The sequence below is a fragment of the Chiloscyllium punctatum genome, chromosome 39 (assembly GCF_047496795.1).
Source record: "Chiloscyllium punctatum isolate Juve2018m chromosome 39, sChiPun1.3, whole genome shotgun sequence".
Taxonomy (NCBI): Eukaryota; Metazoa; Chordata; class Chondrichthyes; order Orectolobiformes; family Hemiscylliidae; genus Chiloscyllium; species Chiloscyllium punctatum.
The window spans coordinates 62,820,862-62,833,410 of record NC_092777.1 but is presented as its reverse complement, the minus strand read 5'-3'; the positions used below and the strand labels follow the sequence as shown (position 1 = coordinate 62,833,410).

General features: G+C 46.3%; 1 protein-coding gene across 1 annotated transcript in view; it reads left to right on the top strand.

Annotated features, from left to right (window-relative positions):
• adap2 (ArfGAP with dual PH domains 2) overlaps nt 1-12,549 on the top strand; it is a 30,641-nt gene continuing 18,092 nt past the window's right edge. Inside the window, exons 1-2 of the mRNA XM_072558925.1 lie at nt 1-186; nt 11,852-11,982. Of these exons, the coding sequence (XP_072415026.1) occupies nt 99-186; nt 11,852-11,982 (219 nt within the window). The 5' untranslated portion in view covers nt 1-98. The remainder of the gene's footprint in view (nt 187-11,851; nt 11,983-12,549) is intronic.

Genomic DNA, 12,549 nt, shown 5'->3' with positions numbered 1-12,549 from the left:
ACAGCAAGCTCGCTCTGTGTGTGTGTGTGTCTGTGGGTGTGTGTGAGAGAGTCACTGGGAGAGGGCGGACGGCAGTCGCTCTGCCTCAGGAGCTGACGATGGGAGACCGGGACAGGAATAAGAAGATTTTACTGGAGTTGCTGAAAGAGGGAGAGAATAGTCGCTGCGCGGACTGTGGGACAGCAGGTCAGTCGCTGGAGCTGCCGGGGCGTTTTGGATTGATTTCATTCACTATCATTCCATGTTTACCCTTTTCCTTCACTACATCCAAGTCTATTAGTGCCTGTGTCCCAACTTGTGCCAAATCCCGGCTCCCTCGCCCTCCCCACCCCCCAATCTCTGGGATCATTCACCCCCCCCCCAGACTTTCTCTGCTGATCCCATTCTGGGTTCTGGCTGATTCCCCCTGCGATTGGGATCACTCCGCTCTTCATTGACCAACCTTTCAGATGTCATTCCCTGTCATCTCCAGATCTCTGCTCTCTCTCTCTCTCTCTCAGTTCTCTCTCTCTCTCTAACTCCCGGAAAGCTTTCTCTACCTCCGTCCCTCACGTCTCAGTGTGTCACCTGGTACCACCACGGTGTTTGTCCATCACTCTTGTCAAGCGCCCTGGGCATTTAACTATGTGAGAGGTATGCTAGAGGAATGCAAGTAGTTGTTGTTGTAGCAGACAGCGTCCAATCCGCAGGCCCGGGATCCGCTCCTTTCGCGGTAGATGGTTTCTGAACGGCTGACTTGTACAGTCTGAGCTCACTCTGTGTCATAAGCTGCTCTCTGTAACTTTCAAATTGAGATCAGTGGAAAAAAAAGGGCATGAAGGAACAGGATTCAAAGGAGAGAATTGGAATAGAACAGGCGAGACTGGCTTCCCCGTGTGATCCGGGAGTCTCCCCAACAGTGATATCAGGAATCCCTACTGTGTGGAACCACGCCATTCGGCCCATCGAGTCCACACTGACCCTCCGAAGAAGACACCATCCCCACCCTGTAACCGTGCATTCCCCATGGCTAACCCACCCCACCTGCACACTATGGGCAATTTCCCTTGGCCAATCCACCCTTACCTGCAGTATGGGGAGAAGCCGGAGCACCCGGAGGAAACCCAGCAGACATAGGGAGAAGGTACAAACTCCACACAGACACCCGAGGCTGGGATCGAACCCAGGTCCCTGGCGCTGAGGCAGCATTTCTATGCAAGTACCAGATATACTGTTATATATGGTGAGGCCTATCGGATGCTCGACAATATATAATACTCCTTGCACAATGTGTGAACAATAAACCCAATCGTAAGGCTGAATCTCCCAGGGTCACCTCTGCAGAATTCTGCTTCACATTAGTAAACAGGATGTCTGATGAGATTACAGTTTCCAAACAATCATCCTTTAAGTACTGTCACTTCAGTAAGTTAGACTCCAGTCTGTAACTCTCTCCTTGGTGTCTGTCATTCTATATATAAACAATCCTGAACCCCTCAATTATATTCCTGGGCATCTATTATTCTGTATCTGATATGTTGTATATATAAATTATCGTGAACCCCTCGATTGGATTACAGTCTGTAATTCACTCCAGGTATCTGATATTTTGTATATGAACCACCCTGAACCCCTCGATTACATTCCAAACTAACTCACTCCCCGGCATCTGTTATTCTGTATATAAACCCCATTGAACCCCTCTTACAGATTACAGTCTGTAACTCACTCCTGTGTATCTGTTATTGGTCATTTAAATGTGTCTTGGGAAAGGTTTTATTGCATGGTGGCTGACTGAGGTGTCATGCACCCGGGTGATTCAGATGAAGCCACAGTCAGTTAAAAACTATCAATAAATAACTTATTTTTCTTTGCAAGCATGCTTTGGTTTGGTAAAAATAGTAAAGAGCAAGTGAAATATCCAGCCGACAGGAAACACGTGTAAAGTGAACAGCAACAGTTTATCAGACGCGAGTAAATACTGAAGCTGTAGGCAGTTGATAAACCTACAAACCACTGGGTCCTGTGTCCAAAAGCCTTACTGTTTTCTGCAGCAGCTACAGCACAGGAGCTAACCTCATACACACAGCTCCAACAAAATACAACAGCGGCTACACTTTCAAAAGCACTTCATTGGCGGTCAGAGCCTTTGGTTTGTCTAGAGACGGTGAAAGCTGCTGTATAAATACAAGACTAGGTGACCACTTCACAGAACACCACAAGAATATAAGACACAGGAGCAGAAATTAGACCATTCAGTCCATTGAGTCTGCTCCACCATTCAATCATGCTGTTAAACTTCTCAACCCCACTCTCACACTTTCTCCCCGTAACCCTTGATCCCCTTGATACTCAAGAACCTATCTATTTCTGTGTTAAATATACTCAATGACCTCCACAGCCTTCTGTGGGAGTGAATTCCATAGATTCCCCACACTCCGGCTGAAGAAGTTTCTCCTTCTCTCTGTTCTAAAAAGTCTTCCCTTTACTCTAAGGCTATGCCCTTGGGTCCTAGTCTCCTCCCAATTGCAAACATCTTCTCTGTCCAGGCCATTCAATTTTCTGTAAGTTCTATTAGATTCCCCCCTCATCCTTCAAAACTCCATCGAGTATAGACCCAGAGTCCTCAAACATTCCTCATATGCTAAGCACCTATATTCTGCCCACAAAAAATGACCCTGAGCTTCCTTCCAGTTGCCTGCCACTTCAACATCCCACCCTGTTTCCTGGCCAACAACTCTGTCTCAGGTTTGCTGCAGTGCTCCTGTGGAGCTCAACACCAGGCTGGAAGAACAGCATCTTGTCTTCTGCTTGGGAACGCTACAGCCTCCTGACTCGATATCAAGTTCGACAATTGTAGGGCTTGAGGCACCTTCTCCCATGTCTTTAATCCACCTCCACACACCTGGCCATGTTATCACATGGTCTGCTATTACACACTATCGATCGTTAGCCACTAATAGTCACCATTAGTAACTATTCATTTGTCCAGGCTTGATGGTTATCCACTCCTTTGTCTGTTCAATTGTCCTTCTCTCTTTTCGCTCTATCTCCACCCATCATTTAGTCTTTACCCTCTCTCATCACCCTTTCTTGCATAAAATAAATTTACTAGCTACCATCAGTTCTGAGGAAGGGTCACTGGAACTGAAATGTTTATTCTGCTTTCTCTCCATAGATGATGCCAGACCTGCTGAGCTTTTCCATTAATTTCTGGTTTTGTTTGTAATATTAAAACAAAGTTCAGCTGAGGAGCTAGCTGACAGCTTTATTTTGATCCTCTCTTCCTTCTGTCCAGAGGAATTTCTGATCGGGGATTTCTCCAGTCACCTTTCAGAAAAACAATGCTCCTGTCTTTCAAAATGTCACTGAGTTTTCTGTTTAAGGAACAATGGCATATAAAAATCAGATTGAACAAATAGTGAGCTGCTTCATCCCCATTAGGGTTACTGCCCCACTCTTGAATTCATCCAGTGCAGTAGGTGTGTGTGTCCCTGTGTGTCTGCGCACTTGTCTGGGTCTGCGTATGTGTGTGTCCATTTATATGTGTGTCTGTGTCCGTTTGTGTGTGTGTGTGTCTGTCTGTATTGAACATTGTTCCTTCACCTGTTTTATTTACTTTTACATTAAAGGTATTGGACAAATACAAATGACTGTTTTGGTTGTGAATCGGTTATAACCACAACCTTCTCCTCTGGCTTCACATAGCACCCAGAGTGAGGACACACTCAAGCCTCTCCCTTTCAGCTCAGTTTTAAACCTGGGTAAAAGTTCCAGTAAAGAACAAATGCAACATGTTAAAATAAAGAATTGCATTTAAATACTGCCTTTCATGGTCACTGGATACTCCAAAGCACTCTGCAGTCTTTATACTGCATTTGAAATAGAGGTAACACAGTAAACATACAGAAAGATCCCACAACTAGCAATGCACGATTTGTTTATGTAATACAAATTGAGAGATAAATATTGGCCTGGCACTAGGAATAATTCCCTGACTCTTCTTCAATATAGACCCCTGTGATCTCTTATAACCAACTGAGGGAGTGTTTATGTAATTTCTCATCTATTAAGAAGCCACCTCTGACAGTGCAGTCTCCTCTCAGCACTGCACTGGAGTTCCAGCTTGGATCTTCCCCTTGAGACTCTGGACTTGAGCCTATAACATCTAGGCTCAGAGATGAGGTTACTCACAGTCCCAGCTGAGACCAAGTGTTTGCTGTTACAGTTTTGACATTGTGCTTGTGTTTCTCAACCACTTGTTCATCAGGTCAAGTGACAACAGCAGTGACCTTGATTGCTGTCATTTCACACCCTTTAAAGTGGGCAGGGTTGGGAAGTTCTAAATTTCACAGACAAGTCCAGAATCACCCTGCCCTCTGGGCACTGTGGCAGCTCCAGGATAGGGAGGGTGAGGAAAACAACACATCAGCCAGGAATCCTGTCTTCCTGCATAATCCATTAGGAATGTGCTCACAGGTATGTGACAGAATCAGAACAGGACTAAAGGCAATCGTTACCGAGATAGTTAAAAATCACATAACACCAGATTATAGTCCAACAGGTTTAATTGGAAGCACTAGCTTTCAGAGTGCTGCTCCTTCATCAGGTGGTTGTGGAGTATAAGATCGTAAGACACAGAATTTATAGCAAAGGTCTACAGTGTGATTTAACTGAAATAATATATTGAAAAAGATCTGGATTGTTTGTTAAGTCTCTCATCTTTTAGAATGACCATGTTGGTTTCAGTTCTTTCATATGTAAATCCCAGAACTTTTTTAAAAGTTACATTCTCAAGTGAACTTTAACAATAGGTGCCATGTCAGCTCAGATTGAAGGCGTGTGCCCCAATATTCAGACTGATTCTATTTCCACAAAAAGGGATTTACTGAATCTTACAGGGATTCATGCAGTTTTTGAGCAAAATAAAATGTAATTCTGCACGTACAAATTCACCCCACAAACTGTATATGTGCATGTGGGTGTGTGTGGGGGGGAGGGATGTGAGTGTCTGTGAAGAGTGTGTGTGAGTGTAAAGGGGTATAAGTCTGTGAGAGGGTGCGCGTGTGGGTGTGTATGTGTGAGCGTATGAGAAAGAGCTTGTATATGAGAGAGGGTCTGTGTGAGTGTATGGATGTGTGGGTGTGCATAGGCGAAAGTGAGGACTGCAGATGCTGGAAACCAGAATTTAGATTAGAATGGTGCTGGAAAAGCACAGCAGGTCAGGAAGCATCTGAGGACCAGGAAAATCGACCAGGAGCCCTTTATCAGGAATGAGGCTGGGAGCCTCCGGGTGGAGAGATAAGTGCAGTGGGGTCACCTATAGTGTGACATGAACCCAAGGTCCCAGTTGAGGCCCTCCCCAAGGGTACCAAACTTGGTTATCAGCCTCTACTCGGCCACTTTGCGTTGTTGCCTGTCCCGAAGTCCACCTTAGAGGATGGTCACCCAAAGGTCTGAGGCTGAATGTCCCAGACCGCGGAAGTGTTCTCTGACTGGGACGGAACACTCCTGGCTGGTGATTGTTGTGCGGTGTCCATTTATCTGTTGCTGTAATCCAGTTGTACATGTCAGTCCATAACAGGCACCTCCAAATCGTTACTAAGATAGGGCAAGGACTACGCCATTGTTCATGCAGAGTCAAAAAGTGTGGTGCTGGAAAAGCACAGCTGGTCAGGCAGCATTTCAGGAGCAGCAGAGTCGATGGTTTGAGCATAAACTCTTCATTAGGAAAGTGGGGGAGGCCCAAGGAGGGTGAAAGATAAGTGGGGGGAGGGTGGGGCTGGTGGGGGAAGGTAGCAAGGAATACAATAGGTAGATGGAGGTGGGGGGGGGGTGATGGTGATAGGTCGGAGCTGTTGCAGTATGGATTAAAGCAGGGAGCTAATTGAGGTGTTGATAAAGAGAAACCATTTCCTTTGGTGGAGGTGTTGGGGCGGGTGAGGGTCAAGATCATCTTAAATTTTGAGCTGGGTCATTCAGTGGCGATGCGAGGAAGTACCTTCTACACACAAAGCAGAATGGAATTAGAACATAGAACATAGAACAATACAGCGCAGTACAGGCCCTTCGGCCCTCGATGTTGCGCCGATCAAAGCCCACCTAACCTACACTAACCCACTATCCTCCATATACCTATCCAATGCCCGCTTAAATACCCATAAAGAGGGAGAGTCCACTACTGCTACTGGCAGGGCATTCCATGATCTTACGACTCGCTGAGTGAAGAACCTACCCCTAACATCAGTCCTATATCTACCCCCCCTTAATTTAAAGCTATGCCCCCTTGTAATAGCTGACTCCATACGCGGAAAAAGGTTCTCACTGTCAACCCTATCTAACCCCCTAATCATCTTGTACACCTCTATCAAATCACCCCTAAACCTTCTTTTCTCCAAAGAAAACAACCCCAAGTGCCTCAGCCTTTCCTCATAGGATCTTCCTACCATACCAGGCAACATCCTGGTAAACCTCCTCTGCACCCGTTCCAGTGCCTCCACATCCTTCCTATAGTATGGCGACCAAAACTGCACACAATATTCCAGAAGCGGCCGCACCAGAGTCTTATACAACTGCAGCATGACCTCAGGACTCCGGAACTCAATTCCTCTACCAATAAAAGCCAGTACGCCATATGCCTTCTTCACTGCACTATTTACCTGGGTGGCAACTTTCAGAGATCTGTGTACATGGACACCAAGATCCCTCTGCTCTTCCACACTACCAAGTAGTCTACCATTAGCCCAGTAATCCATCTTTTTATTACTCTTACCAAAGTGAATCACTTCACACTTAGCTACATTGAACTCCATTTGCCACCTTTCTGCCCAGCTCTGCAGCTTCTCTATATCCCGCTGTAACCTGCCATATCCTTCCTCACTGTCTACAACTCCTCCGACTTTCGTATCATCCGCAAACTTGCTCACCCAACCTTCTAACCCTTCCTCCAGGTCATTTATAAAAATGACAAACAGCAATGGTCCCAAAACAGATCCTTGCGGAACACCACTAGTGACGGCACTCCAAGATGAATCTTTGCCATCAACTACTACCCTCTGTCTTCTTCCAGAGAGCCAATTCCTAATCCAAACCTCCAACTCACCCTCAATGCCATATCTCTGTATTTTCTGCAGTAGCCTACCATGGGGGACCTTATCAAACGCCTTACTAAAATCCATATATACTACATCTACCGCTTTCCCCTCATCTACCTCCTTCGTCACCTTCTCAAAGAATTCAATAAGGTTTGTGAGGCACGACCTGCCCTTCACAAAACCATGCTGACTATCCTTGATCACATCATTCTTATCCAGATGTGCATAAATCCTATCCCTTATAATTCTCTCTAAGACTTTGCCCACAACAGAAGTGAGACTCACTGGCCTATAGTTACTAGGATTATCCCTACTCCCCTTCTTGAACAAGGGAACCACGTTTGCTAGCCTCCAGTCCTCTGGCACTACTCCTGTAGACAAAGAGGACACAAAAATCAAGGCCAATGGCTCTGCAATCTCCTCCCTTGCTTCCCAGAGAATCCTAGGATAAATGCAATCAGGCCCAGGGGACTTATCTATTTTCACCCTTGCCAGAATTTCCAACACCTCTTCTCTACATATCTCAAAGCCATCCATTCTACTTATTCGTGCCTCAGTATTCATATCGACAACAATGTCCTGTTCCTGAGTGAATACTGACGAAAAGTATTCATTCAGCGCCTCCCCAATCTCTTCAGCCTCCACACGCAACTTCCCATTACTATCCTTGATTGGACCTATTCCTTCCCTAGTCATTCTTTTATTCCTAACATACCTATAGAAAGCCTTAGGGTTTTCCCTAATCCTACCAACTAAGGACCTTTCATGTCCCCTCCTTGCTGCTCTTAGCTCTCTCTTCAGGTCCTTCCGGGCTACCTTATAACTCTCAATCGTCCCTATTGAACCTTCACGCCTCATCTTTACAAAGGCCGCCCTCTTCCATTTAACAAGGGATTCCAACTCCTTATTAAACCACGGCTCCTTCACACGACCCTTTCCTCCCTGCCTGATAGGTACGTACTTATCAAGGACACTCAATAGTTGCTCCTTGAACAAGTTCCACATATCAATTACGCTCTTGCCTTGGAATCTACTTTTCCAATCCACACATCCTAAGTCATGCCTCAACGCATCATAATTTCCCTGCCCCCAGCTATAACTCTTGCCCTGTAGTACACACTTATCCCTCTCCATCACTAGAGTAAAAATCACCGAATTGTGGTCACTGTCCCCAAAGTGCTCACCTACCTCTAGTTCTAATACCTGGCCTGGTTCGTTACCCAGAACCAAATCCAGTATGGCCTCACCTCTTGTTGGCTTATCTACATATTGTGTCAGGAAACTCTCCTGCACACATTGCACAAACACTGACCCATCTAACGAACTTGAGCTATAGCTTTCCCAATCAATATCAGGAAAGTTAAAGTCTCCCATAACAATCACCCTATTACTGTCACTCTTCTCCTGAATCATCTTCGCAATCCTTTCTTCAACGATTCTAGGACTATTAGGAGGCCTGTAAAAGACTCCTAACAGGGTGACCTCACCTCTCCTATTCCTAACCTCAACCCAAACTACCTCAGATGGCAAATCTTCATCCATCTTCCTTTCCACCGCTGTAATACTATCTTTGACAAGCAAAGCCACACCCCCCCCTCTTTTACCCCCACCTCTGACCCTACTAAAACATTTAAACCCTGGAACCTGCAACAGCCAATCCTGTCCCTGATCTAGCCATGTTCTGGAACCTTCTCCCTAAAACGGCTCAGACTGTTAAGATGATAATTTCTGTAGCCCGCAATGTCCTACTCCTATGCTTCCACTGCAGTTGATTAGATTAGATTAGATTCTCCACAGTGTGGAAACAGGCCCTTTGGCCCAACAAGTCCACACTGACCCTCTGAAGAGCAACCCACCCAGACCTATTCTCCTACATTTACCCCTGACTAATGCACCCAACACTTCGGGCAACTTAGCCTGGCCAATTCACCTAACCTGCACATCTTTTGGATTGTGGGAGGAAACTGGAGCACCCGGAGGAAACCCACGCAGACACGGGGAGAATGTGCAAACTCCACACCTACAGTCGTGAATAGCTGCTCATATCACCACCCAGTTTCAGGGGCACATGTGACTTCACATCCTCAGCAAGAGTCAAACACTGGGAGAAAGGCGATACACTGGCAATCAGTTTAGAGAGATTGGTTACTGTATCAGAATCAGGTAGACCTTGCTCTAGCTAAACAAGCCACTCCCATATTTCCGAGAAATTAAAGTAACTCAGCAACATTGGTGCAAACCCTCTGGGAGCTAAGGGGAAGTGAAATTTCAAATTTTCTGCTTTCAAAGGTGCACAGCTTCTAAAAATACATCATGTAATCACAAACTGATATTTACAATTCAAAATGTTTGGGGTGAATCCAAAACAACAGCTCTTTCCACAGATGTAGTTACTTACTAAAGATCAAGAAAAGCCACGCCTTTCATGATCACAGGTCATCTCCAACACTTTACAGCTAATAAGGTACTTTTTAAGTGTAGTTGCAAATGTTAAAAATGAAACAGCTAACTTGCACACAGCAAAATCCCACCCTGTAACAATGTCCAGATCATCTTTCCTTTTCAATAATGCTGTTTGAATGATAAATATTAACACAGTGCTCTTTGTGCCTGGAATCTGTTTTGTGCAGCACTGTCCCTCTGACAGTGCGGCACTCCCTCAGCACTGACCCTCCGACAGTGCGGCACTCCCTCAGCACTGGCCCTCCGACAGTGCGGCACTCCCTCAGCACTGGCCCTCCGACAGTGCGGCACACCCTCAGCACTGACCCTCCGACAGTGCGGCACTCCCTCAGCACTGACCCTCCGACAGTGCGGCACTCCCTCAGCACTGACCCTCCGACAGTGCGGCACTCCCTCAGCGCTGACCCTCCGACAGTGCGGCACTCCCTCAGCGCTGACCCTCCGACAGTGCGGCACTCCCTCAGCGCTGACCCTCCGACAGTGCGGCACTCCCTCAGCACTGACCCTCCGACAGTGCGGCACTGTCTCAGCACTGATCCTCCGACAGTGCGGCACTCCCTTAGTACTGACCTTCCGACAGTGTGGCAGTGTCTCAGCACTGACCCTCCGACAGTATGGTAGTGTCTCAGCACTGACCCTCCCACAGTGCAGCACTCCCTCAGTACCGATCCCCCAACAGTGCAGATCTCCCTAAGTACTGACCCCCCCGACAGTGTGGCACTCCCTCAGCACTATGGCAGCAGTGTCTGCACCAGCTTCATTTACTGTGAATGACTCCCGTCCTTAACCTCTCCCCTTATCCTGAGGTGTGGTGACCCTCCTGTTAAACCAGACGTCTCTCTCTCCAGGGGCAGAACAGCCTACTGTTCTCTGGTCCTATGGTCACTTCACTTCCCATCAAAAGATGCACTGCAGCAATTCAACAAAACCTCTTCAGCAGCACCTTCCACGCTTGCAACCTTTACCATGCAGAAGGACAAGGACAGAAGATACCTGAGAACAGCACCCCCTGCGAGTTCTCCTCCAAACCACTCACCATCTGGGCTTAGAAATATCACAGAATCCCTACAGTACGATAGAGACTATTTGTCCCATCAAGTCTGCACTGACCCTCTGAAGAGCATCCCATCTGATCCAGCCCCCACCCCATCTCCGTAACCCCCTCAGCACACGGGATCAATGTAGATTTCACCAGTTTCCTCATTTCCCCTCCCCCAACCTTATCCCAGATCCAATCTTCCAATTCAACACCACCCTCTTGACCTGTCCTACCTGTCCATCTTCCCTCCTACCTATCCACTCCATCTTCTTCTCCGACCTATCACCTTCTCCCCCTACTTCATCTACTTATCACATTCTTTGCTTCCTTCCCCCATCCCACCCCCTCCCATTTATCTCTCAGCCCTCTTGGGCCGTTCCCTCATTCCTGATTTTCCTGCTCCACGGATTGTGCCTGACCGGCTGTGCTTTCCTAGAATCGCACTCTTCGACCCCCATCCCCGTAACTCCGCATTTCCCATGGCTAATCCTCACAGCCTGCACATCCCTGGACACTAAAGGGCAATTTACCATGGCCACTCTACCTGACCTGCCCATCTTTGGACTGGAATGTATTGCCATTCCTTCAGTGTTAGTGGGTCAAAGCCCGATGCCCTTTCGTTGACAATACCCAGATCCCAAGGGCTGCTGTGGTTGAAGAAGGGGCAATTAGGGACAGGCATTGAATGCTGGCCCAGGCAGAAATGCCCACAGCCCATTAATGAACAAAAATAGCCAACTGGGCTTCCTATTCTTTGTCATTAGACAATCCTTTCTTTCTAGTTATTAATCAAATGAACCTCAGCTGGAATAGTGGGACCTATTTTCTCTGGTGTTAGTGTAGAAATTCAAACATGATTTTATTGAAGGTATAGCAGGCTTGAGCGGCCACTTTTGTCTTTTCCTGCTCTTAGTTCATTTATTTTCAAGAAATTCTTTTGTGGATCAGTGTCCCCCTACCTTCAGAATAAATGCCACCTTTTTCTGGGTAATATCAGTTCTGAAGAAGGGTCACTGGATTTGAAATGTTAACTCTGATTTCTCTGCACAAGACCTGCTGAGTTTCTCCAGCAATTTCCGTTTTTGTTTCAGATGTCCAGTACCTGCACTTTGTTTTATTTTAGATTTGTCTGATACTTGTGTCTGGGAAATGCTCTGTGACCTTGTACTAAATTATGGGCGTTAGATAAACATAGTTGTTGTTAAATATTGTTCTTGTGCTAACAGGGCAGTGAAACAGTGATTAATGAGCAGTTTTCAATTTCTCTTCCCTTCAGATCCTGACTGGGCATCTTACACAATTGGAGTGTTCATCTGCTTGAACTGTTCAGGGATACATCGAAACCTCTCAGGAATCAGCAGAGTCAAATCTATCTGGCTGGATTTCTGGGATGATGATTTAGTTGAGGTACAGGGAATGTTTGCATTACAATATTATAAGGGCTTTCTTGAGTGAAGTTTGACTGCAGCTTGTGCTGGGTTTGCTTAGATCAGCAAAGTCGTAGTTTGTTCACAGTCAGAGTATTTTACCAAACTTTACAAAATTTAAATCCACTGAATGTGGGTGTCATAGCTGGCAATTGCTATCCTATCTGTGCCGATAATGAACCTTCCTGAACTGCTACAGTTCGTGTGGTTATTCTTTGTAGCAATTTAAAACGTTTGAGGGAGCTAGTCAGACCACTTCACAGGGCTGCACAGTCAACGATGGTGGGCCTGGGATGAGATTCACATACATCAGTCAGACTGGGCAAGATCAGTCAAGTTTTCTGTCCTAAAGGCAAGTGCTTTCAGGCCAAGGATTGTTCATGTGTATAGTTAATGAGTAACTATGGGAACTTCTGTGACCCATGGACCTGGGAAAGATGTGAATCTGATGTTTGATCTGTGCTGAGTAAATCTGAACTCAGCTGGAGCAACAGCTTGGAGCTGTGAAGGACATTATGTCACAGAGAGAGGTGGATAGAGTGACCCT